Source organism: Mirounga angustirostris, unplaced genomic scaffold (genome assembly GCF_029215605.1).
Source record: "Mirounga angustirostris isolate CCGP_5_RB_7025 unplaced genomic scaffold, mMirAng1.0.hap1 SCAF_1, whole genome shotgun sequence".
NCBI classification, from domain to species: domain Eukaryota; kingdom Metazoa; phylum Chordata; class Mammalia; order Carnivora; family Phocidae; genus Mirounga; species Mirounga angustirostris.
Window position 1 is genome coordinate 59128075 of NW_026991709.1, and position 10447 is coordinate 59138521.

The 10447-nt window shown below is 43.6% G+C and overlaps 1 protein-coding gene and 1 pseudogene across 2 annotated transcripts in view; both read right to left on the minus strand.

Moving 5' to 3' along the window:
* Window positions 1-7232, minus strand: part of DRD3 (dopamine receptor D3) — a 32113-nt gene extending 24881 nt beyond the window's left edge. For both annotated transcript variants that reach the window (XM_045863646.1, XM_045863645.1), the window contains exon 1: window positions 6963-7232. In XM_045863646.1, the coding sequence (XP_045719602.1) occupies window positions 6963-7232 (270 nt within the window). The remainder of the gene's footprint in view (window positions 1-6962) is intronic.
* LOC123834939 (U4 spliceosomal RNA) lies at window positions 147-215 on the minus strand (annotated as a pseudogene).
* Window positions 7233-10447: the final 3215 nt, after the last annotated feature.

Sequence of the window (10447 nt, forward strand, 5' to 3'; positions counted from 1 at the left end):
GGCCATGACCATGCCCAAGTAACTCTCAAAGCTGTCTCAGAGCAACCCAATGAGGCAAATATTATTTTCAATTTATCGGTAAAGAAATGGAGACTGAGAATGGTTGTGTGCTTTGCCCAAGGACACATAGCTAGTAAAAGAAGCTGGTATTTCAATTAGCAATAATTGCACTTCGGATAAACCTCATTGGCTACGATACTGCCATGCGCAAAGCTGAAGCTGGCATTTCAAACCCTTAATATTAATGATTGCTCTATTTTGCCTCTCCAGGTTAGCGCCCTGCTGTACCCCTGCTGGGAAGCCTCCAGGTTCACTGCATTCTGCCATCATAGGAAGGAGGGGAGCTGGTGCTGGCCCATCCATCCACCACACAGCCAATATGTTTTGAGGGCCTGGTACTTTGCTTAGGTGAGTATACTGAAATAAGTGAAACCTGTTTTTGTCCCCAGGGCCTCAGCATACAGTGTGAGCACGTAAAGGGGACTCATATATGAGTGGGTGTGGGTGAACTGAGGGCCCGGGAGAGAGACACCAAGAGAATAACTATGATACGATGGGAAAAGTGCTGATGGTGAGGTAAGGACAAAGTGTGGGGGAACATAAAAGGGAAAGGGTGGGGGCGCCTGGGTTGCTCAGTCGTTAAACATCTGCCTTCGGCTCAGGTCATGATCCCAGGGTCCTGGGATCAAGTCCCGCATCGGGCTCCCCGCTCAGCTGGAAGCTTGCTTCTCCCTCTGAGTCTCTCCCCTTTCACGCTCTCTCTCAAGCTCTCTCTCTCAAATAAATAAATAAAATCTTTAAAAAAAAGGGGGGGGGAGGGAGTTTTGAAATTAAAGCAAAAAAAAAAAGAAAGCAAAACCAAAATCTGATGGATTTGAGGCTCGTTAGAGACATGATTCTACCTTTCTCCTAAATTCTAATGAATAACTCACTACAGAATTCTGCAGCAGCCAGGTGGTGTTACTCTCACTTGCTAATGAATATAACTAACTCCCTTTGGCAATGCAGAAGGTGGGAGTAAGCAAGAAAGTGTCTTCAGGTACTGAAGTTGGCTATTGATTTCCAACAGACACAGCCTAAGGCAGCATTTCCCAAATTTATTGATTATAAGGCAGCGTTTCCCAAATCACCTGAGGCTCTTGTTAAACAAAATGATTTTCAGGACCCACTCAGAATAATAAATCCCTCCAGTGATTATTCTACTGCCTGGGAGGTTTGGGAAATGCTGGTCTGAGGATGTGGGGGTCAAGGTAGTGGGCATGACATTGTCTTCAGAAATGGTCATCCCTAAAAGCAGCGTTCCTTGACCATTCTGTGTTCCACAGATCCCTTTGGTCTCATGGTTCCCTTCTCAGAAGAATATTTTTAAGTGCAGACAATAAAATACAGTGGATCACAAAGAATACCAATTATACTGAAATACAGTTACCAAAGTATTTTAATATATGTGCTTCTTTAATAATGCATTAAATAACAAAGCCTGGCAGCAGGTCCAAAATCCCTGTAATTTCAAAGTACTCGTGAGTGTAGATGGTATTTCAAGGTGTCCACAACAACTCTAATGGGATTTGAAAATATAAATATCTGTGATTTCTATTGGGGACACTAAGGATTGCTTCTGCTGTGGGTTGATGCCTACATTCATAATTGAAGAAAATGCTAAGTTTCAGTTTAGTGAAAATAAAGAAGTAATTTTATTTACATCCAAGTTGATGGACTCCCCTGATGAAGAATTCCTGCTCTAAGGATGGATTTTTAGTTGTTTGGGGAGATGTCTAAGGGGCAAAAATGGAGTTACTTCTCTAGCCTCTTCATTCCATTTATGTTTGCCACATTTGGAATTTTTTTGGGGTGCAGGGGGATTGTTATGAGGCAAGATAGGGGATCCAGTTATCTGAATCCCGGTTTCCTCATCTGTGAAATGGGGGCCAGTTTACAGATTAGTGTTTCCTAAATGTCAGTTTGTAGCAGGTGGCCAGCTGCTTGCATAAATTACCTAGGGTAGGAGTGGGGCTGGGGCAGGGGGGCTGGTACAATTACTATAGACTTCCAGAGCCATCCCTGGAAATTCTGGTTTGGTAGATCTGGGGTAGACCCAGTAGTTTGTGTTTTGAACAAGCAGTTCTCTGTAATAAAGATTTAGCTCAGAACTGCTCAAAGTTTAGATGCATAAGAGTCATGGAAGAACCCGTTGAAAATGCAGATTCTCCTTTATTTTTACAATCAGTGTCCTTACAAGGGTCAAAGGTTCCTCTCTCCCAAAACAGTTTTGTTCTTTCCCATCATTATCTGACCTTGATCAGTGTCTGTGGTGGGTTTCCCTGCCTCAATGCTACCCCCCTGCTCTTTTTTGCTTGGTGTACAGTACTCAGTTCTCACGTCGTTTTTCCTGTCCACACTGGGACCCAAGTGGTCTGAGTTTAGTATTCTAAAGGTTCCTCCGGCTGCTTACGTTGCCTTTCTGCCCTGATATAAGTGCATTAAACATCACAAAAGGTGCTTAACCGAGTGGAACAAAATGGGATGTTTGTGCTTGGAGAGGGAGCTCCACACAGACTGCAGCTTCTAAAGCAGGAAATTAAAAACTTGAGAGGGAATCAGAGAGAGAACTATTTGTTATGGAACAGAAAAGAGTTTTCGAGAAAATGCTGCAAACTGAATTAAAGAGACAGCCAGGCCAGAGCCCGCTGAGATATAACCTACTCTGATATCACCTGCATGATTTTTATCCTGAACTTCTCTGCTAGGCCTGAGGACAAAGAAAACTGAAGGTCAGTGAGTAGCCCCTGCTAGTCCCCCTGCCCAAGCCCAGGCTCCCGTGTGCCTTAATGAAGAGGATGGTGCCGTGAAAACCACTGTGGTGTGTCCATGCTGGCTGTCCTCTGCCTTCGTTCCGATAGTCCTTGGATTCCACTGGGAAACCATGGAATTCCTGAGCAGGTCTTTGATGTGTGCCATGGAAGGAACACATCATCTCTGCTAAACCAGCTCTTCTCTCCAGTGATTAGTTCAGAGAAAATCATGGGCCAGAAGCCAGTCTAATCGAAGTATACCTTAGCACTTATACTAGAAATCCTGGGACACAGATTTTCTCTCTTGGTGTGAATAGTGTGGTGTACACATGTGAGGCCTCCAACTTACCCTATGCTGTGGATAAGGCCAATACAGAGATGAGAGCTGAGAGAGTTGTGGAGAAATGGAGCTGGAGCCCTGTTCAAACTGTGCCTGCAGCCCACCCTACCACAGGACTTTTAAAGTCCCTGGTGTGAAAGAAAAAGGCATTCTGTTTATTGCTTAAGTGAGCTGGAACTAAGTTTTCTTTTACTTACTACTAAGTGTCTTAACTGAGATATTTATAGTTCACACCTTTGAGTTATCAAAGCACTTTCGAGGTTGACAACAGTTGAGCCTAACATCAGGCCTATGAGATAGGAAAAGTATTCCTGTCACCTCCATTTTATTCACTTGATTCCTGGTCTTCTGACTTCCAGTTCTGAGTCTTTCTCATAGCATAACCCTGTGCAATCCCAGTGAATTCCAGAAGCACAGTGTTCTGTGACATTTTATTTGCCCATCTCACATCAATTCCTCATTACCACATCCTCTTTTTAAATAAAACCCACATTTTCACTTTCTTTTCTATCCTCCCCTGTTTCCTTCCCTTATGATCCAATTTTGGCTAATTAAACTTAAGGGAAGTCCTTTAGGAGATGCTTTGAGGTGCTCCAGGGAAAGGGCTTTTTTTCCCCCCTTTCTCTCTCTTTCTTTCTCCACTGTCCCCATCCATCCTATTTTTGAATACGGTCATGATGCTGAGGGCCATGGCAGCCATCCTGTGAGCAGCATGAGGAAGTAAGCCAGTTTGCCAAGGATGGAAGAGATTGGTCCTTGATGACACCATGGGGCAGCTGAATCAACACCAGCAATCCCCTTCCTCCAGAATTCTGGTTCTGTGAGAAAAGTAACGCCTATTTGTTTAAGTCGCAGTGAGTAAAGTTTTCCAATATTTACAGCATACATACTGGTGCCTGGAAAAATTAGGCAATTTTCCTTCAAAGGAAGGTATCTGGCCAGTATGAGCCAATATTTCCTTCAAAGAAGATAGATGTATTCAAATCAAAGCATAGGAAGCTGTGAATTTGGCAGTTAATTTGGCCACTGCATGGTGTTCTTCTCATTTCTGTGCTGTCCTCTTGGGGGCCCTCAAGCCTTACAGCAGTCTCTATGCTATGGTCAACACTGCATCCTTTCCTCTTTCCAAGGGAGCCCTTAGGTATAATCATGTAATTACTAGACCAGTTACTCAAACTGTACCACCATTAGGACAAGTTAGTGTGAGTAATGCTTTGCTCTTCTCTGAGACACATGGACTTATACATCCACAGTCCTTTTAAGGGCTCAAGGTACTCTCTTCTCTCATTGAGATACCCTGTCTGCTTCTCAGGTCCACAGAAAGCAGGCAGGTATTGAAGATGAAAAAAAGCATATACTGTGGTGGGTTAGGGAGACCCACTCCTTTGGAATAGAACCTTCCTAATATCTTAACTGGTTGTCTGTTAATTATGGTTGCTTTAAGTCATATTCTTTTATTGATAGAGACCCTTAGTGGACTATTGGCTAAAGTGGTACAGAAATATTAAGTAGCATTGACTAGAGCTTTAAAGCAAGTAGGGAAGACCAAAAAGAGGTCCCAAAGCCCATTTCCCAGTGGAGAGATGTCTCCCAAATCTTCTTTATGTGATTGCAGACTTATTTGACCATGCTCTTGATTACTGAACACTTGCACCAAATAACCTGTTGGACAGAATGCGTATTCATTTTTATGATGGGGAACCAAGAGCTTCACCAGAGCTCATAGGAGAAAACTCATAAATCCACCCTGCAGAGCGTCCAGCAAGCCTTTGGTAACATTTCATGCTGGCTCTCTGTGGGCTCAGTTGCTCTTCTATGCTCAGCAGAAGGGGGACATCATCAATTTTGGCAGGTGTGGCTAGCAGGGGATGCCATGGGTGTCTAGCATGGAAAAATCACAATGTCAATATCCTACACCAGTATCTACAAAGATTTTCCAATATGGTCTATCCAGAGTCCTGGAAGCAACCCCAAATGGACAGTTGAAGAGGGACCTTGAGTGGCTTTGTTATAGATACCAAAAGACTGGTTTTATTTCAGAGGCAATTAATATTAGAGTGAAGGTCTTCATCCTGTATTTCTTTCTGGCATTCAGCCTTCTGAAAGACTTAAGAAACCTTATAATGTATAGGGGTGGACAGAAACACTTTGAGGTGTGGGATGGTGGTGTTATGAATCATTAACTAATCCATACTGGTTTGTAGCACTCTAAATCTGCCTTATTCTCGAGGAGAAATATCACATGTTATCTAACTCCTTTTCAGTCTCATTATTATTGAATGTAAAAAAAATAAACAGTTCATTGAAACAATAGATATAGCTGCAAATGGTATAAGCAGGAATTGCCCATCTAATGCATACATTACAGAAAAGATTCATTTAATCATTCATATAGCAAATATTTATTTAGCACGTATTATGTGCCAGGTAGTGTGTTTAGACTATAGGAAAAAAAAAAAGAACAAAGACATAGCTTCTGACTTCAAGGTTGTCTCAGTTTGGGTTGACAGAAAAGTCAAGATAATTACAAGATCTTTTGCCATCAAGATTATCCTAACAGGGAAAAATTAATGCTTGGTTTTTTTTTCCAACTCTTCCCTTAGCCTTTACATCTATCCCAATCAGCCTAGATGTTTTTCTGCTTTTCCTTTCCTTTTCTAGTTTCTTGATTTCTTTCCTTTGTGTTTTCCCTTTGAGATCATAAGTCTAATTTTAGTTCCCAGTCATTCTTTAATAGGGGTAGCAGCCTAGGCGGTCTATGTTTGAGGTTTTTGCTCTCGTGTGATATGTCATACTTAATTAACTGTCACCTTCACTATTAATATTAACCGAGATATTAATTTGATGAATTTTAATTTCTCTTAATCATAGCATCATTTTGATCCTTCATTGGATACCTCTTTAAAATGATACATGATACACAGTGCAGGAGGGACATATTAATAGTACATTAAAGTGTTTTGAAAAAACTCTTTAGTAATTGCATGTTTTCCTGGTAAGAATATCTGTTTCTTGAACAGGTGTAGGCACCCTGATTCCTTTGTTAGTAAATGGATGTTTTGTCTTGATCACCTCCTGACTCTGTTGCACTTTCAAATGAAAATACTTTCAAATTGAAGAAATGTTTCTCTCCAGAAGAATTCTCCAGGGTCTGCTGCATTATCTGACTGGCGAGGGCTCTGTACTATTAATGGAGGCATCAAAAATATAAATGTGAAGGTTTGGTCTGTTTGGTAGCAGAGTCTGTAGAGAGCTGGTACCCAGGAGGAAAGAGCTGAGTCTAAGGGTAACTAAACTATCAAAAGAAGTCTGATCTATTTGCAGACTGTTTTTTCTCTCTTTTCCTCTTATTCATTAAAAAAATTTTTTTTTTGTTTTTCTGAATTCCTTCTGCACCCCCTTCCACCCTCACTGTTGTCCTGCATCCGTCCAGCAGTTCCCCATCCCTCTATGTACATTGAAACACTGATGAAGATGCCCACGGACTGCCTCCCTCAACTCCCCACATCCCTGAGACATGATTGGCACAGAGATTAAACCTGATGCCTTTTTAGGATGAGTAGCATCACTCAAGCCCAGTCACCTGGATGCTGGAGACCCAGGAACACAATCATTCCTGGCTCCTTGGTTCTGATGTGGGCAAGTGATGTCAGATAATGGCTGTTCTCAGGCCTTCAGTTCCCTTAGGAAAGGGAGAATGACAGGAGCCCTCCTTCCTTCCTAGTCCCAGGATCGTGGCAGGGAGCATTTTGAGCCCAGAAGGCCAGGAACTCAGGGAAGACAAAGACAAGTATGGTCACACAGGCAGCCTGCAGCTGGGGCTCACTCACCTCCAGGTACACCACCCAGGGCATCACCAAGGTGGCCACCAGCAGGTCTGCCACAGCCAGGCTCACCACCAGGTAGTTGGTGGTGGTCTGCAAAGCCCGTTCCTTCAGCACTGCCACACACACTAGACCATTGCCGAAGACGATGGCCAGGATGAGCGCACAGTAGGAGAGTGCATAGTAGGCGTGTGGGCGGCCCCAGCTGGCCCCTGTGGAGTTCTCTGCCCCACAGGTGGAGTTGATCTGGCTGCTCAGCTGGCTCAGAGGCGCCATAGCCCAGAGGGAGAAGAGTGACCCCAGTGGATTTCCTGGAAGGAGACAGAAAACAATGTGGTAAAACTGGACTCTTTGGAGCTTGGCTGCTTGGGTACATTTTTATGTATTGTTTCAACAAATATTTATGGAGCACTTCCTATATGCTTGGTACTGTTTTATGCACTAGAAATACAGCAATGAAAAAAAAATTCCTGCCTTCATGTTGGGGCCCACTGGGGGAGGAGAATACAGTAAGAAGTAAGATAAAGAATATAGTATGGAGGAGAATACAGTAAGAAATGAGATAAATGAAGGATGTAGTATGTTCGATAATGATATGCATTTTGGAGAATGATAAATCAGAGAAGGAGGTAAGGAGATGGGCAGGATTTTGTGTGTGTGCCTAGGGTATCTGAGGGAAATTTTTAATCAGGGTAATCAGGAAGCCCTTGTGGAGAGGGTGACAACTGAGTCAAGACCTGGAGGACATGAGGAAGCCAACCATACAGATATCTGCAGGAAGAGTGGTCCAAGCAAAAGGGATAGCAGGTACAAAGGCAGGACAGGCTGGTGTGTGGAAGGCAGAAGGGAGACCAGAGTGGCTGGAGCCAAGTGGGATGGAGAGGTTGTGCAGGACCATTGAAAGAGCTATGCTTGGACTCTGAGTGAGATGGAGAGCTGTTGCAGGATGAGAATCCCAGCTCTGCCACTTCCTAGTGCTGGGCCTTGGGCATGTTACTGCACCTCTCTGAGCTTCATTTTCCTCCTCTGTAGAGTGGAGGAAACAATGTAATCCATCCCATAAGTTTTTTTTTTGTGAGGATTAAGTGAGCTATTAAATATGTAAGACATTGAAAGCTATGATACCTAGAAAGCGATTTTCTCTTAGTTTCTCCGAACTTCCCATCCCCCTTTCCTTGTTTTCTCTCTACCCTCCTCTGTGGCCCCCATTTGCCTTTTCCCCTGCCTCCCTCTGTCTCTGCCTTTAGTTTCCCATATCTCTCTTGTATCTTGCGTGGGGCGTGGTAGGTGTGGGATGCTGGCTTGTGGGAGAAAAACTCAAGAGTCATGGAGTATAGAGGCAGTGCAGTGGTTTTTATACTTAGGGAAAAATCCATGTGTGGAATTTTACTTGAAACCTCCTAATTTTAAAAGATTGGTTACTAATTCAAAAAATGTTTAACCCCTATGAAGTCCCTTCTCCTCCAACCCCAAAATCCCATGTCCATGGGCCAATGACCTATGATCATAAATTTTCAACTTCTGATGTGGTTCAAAGCCCTCACTTTTCAAACAGAGAAATTGAGACCCAGAGAGATGAATATCTTAAGTCATAAAGCTTATTAGAGCCAGAACTAGCATGCAGGCCTTCTGATTCTTCAAAAACTCTCCTTTGGCATCTGAAAGCCATAACAACGGACCTGTCAGCATCCCACTGGGATGAACGAATCCTCAAACTGTGGGGACTTTGGACTTAGGGTAGGAAAGGTATCAGAACCCATCAGCTTCCCCTGTGACACCAGCCTCTTGGGGCCAGCCCTGAACAAGGGACTCTGGGCTCTCACAGCCGGGTTTGTGTGTGTGGGGGGCTGGGGTGGGGGTGGGGAGGGAAGGCGACAAAAATCACCATGTCCTGTAGAAAAATATGGAAATGCCTGTGCATTAAAGCCTTGTGTGCTGGAAGAGGGACTCCTGCCATGGGATCTGTGCTTTAGAGGGTCCCACTCTGGACCCCCTCTGTCATGTCCTCCCCACGGGATGAGGTCATGCCCTCCCACAGCACTGAGGAGCAGGTCCACCAAGAGTCCACTCTCTATTCTAAACCACACTCTGGGCACCAAGATCACATAATTCTCTGTCCAAACTGCATGGAGCCTGTTTCTAAAACACAGGCCCTATTCTGGATCTGTCAACCTGAGGGTAGACTGTGTCATGTATATTTGGGGCCCCTGAGCTCAAGAGGTAGCTCACTGGGGGAGCTCAGATGAATAGCTTGGGTACAGCCTGAAGTGGGGAGAGAGGAGGATGGAGTCCCTGGGGCAGGATTTGGGGTGGAAGGCAGCTTCTCCTGCCCTCTCACATTTTGTTTTGAACTCTTAAGGACCTAGGAATCCTAAATTCAAACCTGGCCTTCCAGATGGTTACGGAGGTATATTTTTCAAGGCAGGAGTATTAAACATTTTATTCACTGGTCTGTTGGTTATAACTAAAATACTTAGACAAGGAGTATATGGGCCTCCATGGAAACACTTGCTCCAGGCCCTGGCAGAGGTAGGGGCTGCCTTGGTGGCCAGGCTTTGCTCTCAATCCTGGGATCTGCAGCTCCCCCGTCGACGAGGGAATTGGCCTAATCATGTATGTCATTTTGTGCCTCACTTTGAAATGTTTCATCCTGGAATGTGTAAGTGTTAAAATGAACAAATGATTGTAAGGGGCCGACTTGGAATGAATTCAGAGAATTGTTTTAAAGAAAATTGTTCTTTATCTTGGCACACTGTTTGTACTCAATAAATTTTAAAACATAATAATAGTTTTTGATAATAATTATAATTTTCTCATTATTTGGAAAGGGCAGCTGCTACCCTGGAGATAGCAACACTGCTGCCAAGAGCTTTTTGAAAAATACAATGCTTTCTGATTGTTCGCAGATATTTCTACCTTTGAGGCCAGCTCAGACCCAGAACACCTTTCCTTCTGCAACTGGACCAGTTGGGAAAACAGTGGCCAGAAATCAGTGTTTCGTGGGGTCTGTAGTTGGCTAATGATGTCTTAGCCTGATCTTGCCTGATGGGTAAGATGGAAGCACAAAACCTTGGGGATGTTTGTTACCATCTTGGACTTTTTACTCTGTTGAGGTTTGACAGCTACTTAAAGATCGTACAGCTGACTGTCAATGGCTAATTAAACAAAAGGAAACCCTTAACTCTGAAAATCGATTGTGAGCCTGATGTTGGAATCATATTTGCATGGATTTCCGATTTATTATTATTTTTGCATTGTATTGTTGCTGGTCTTAGGTTTGGTGTAGTACTAGGTGGGTGTAAGCCTTGGTTGTCCAGGCAGTTCCTGGTAAGTTGCTGTGGCGGACGGAAACAGAAAGTGAGTGAAAGGCTGGATTACTCCCCGCCTCTCAGCTAATTGTTTCAACTCTCTCCCTCCTTAGAGCTTTCTTTCGTCTTTTTTTTTTTTTTTTTTTAAACCAGCATTGCTTATATAACACAGAGCTGGGTTGG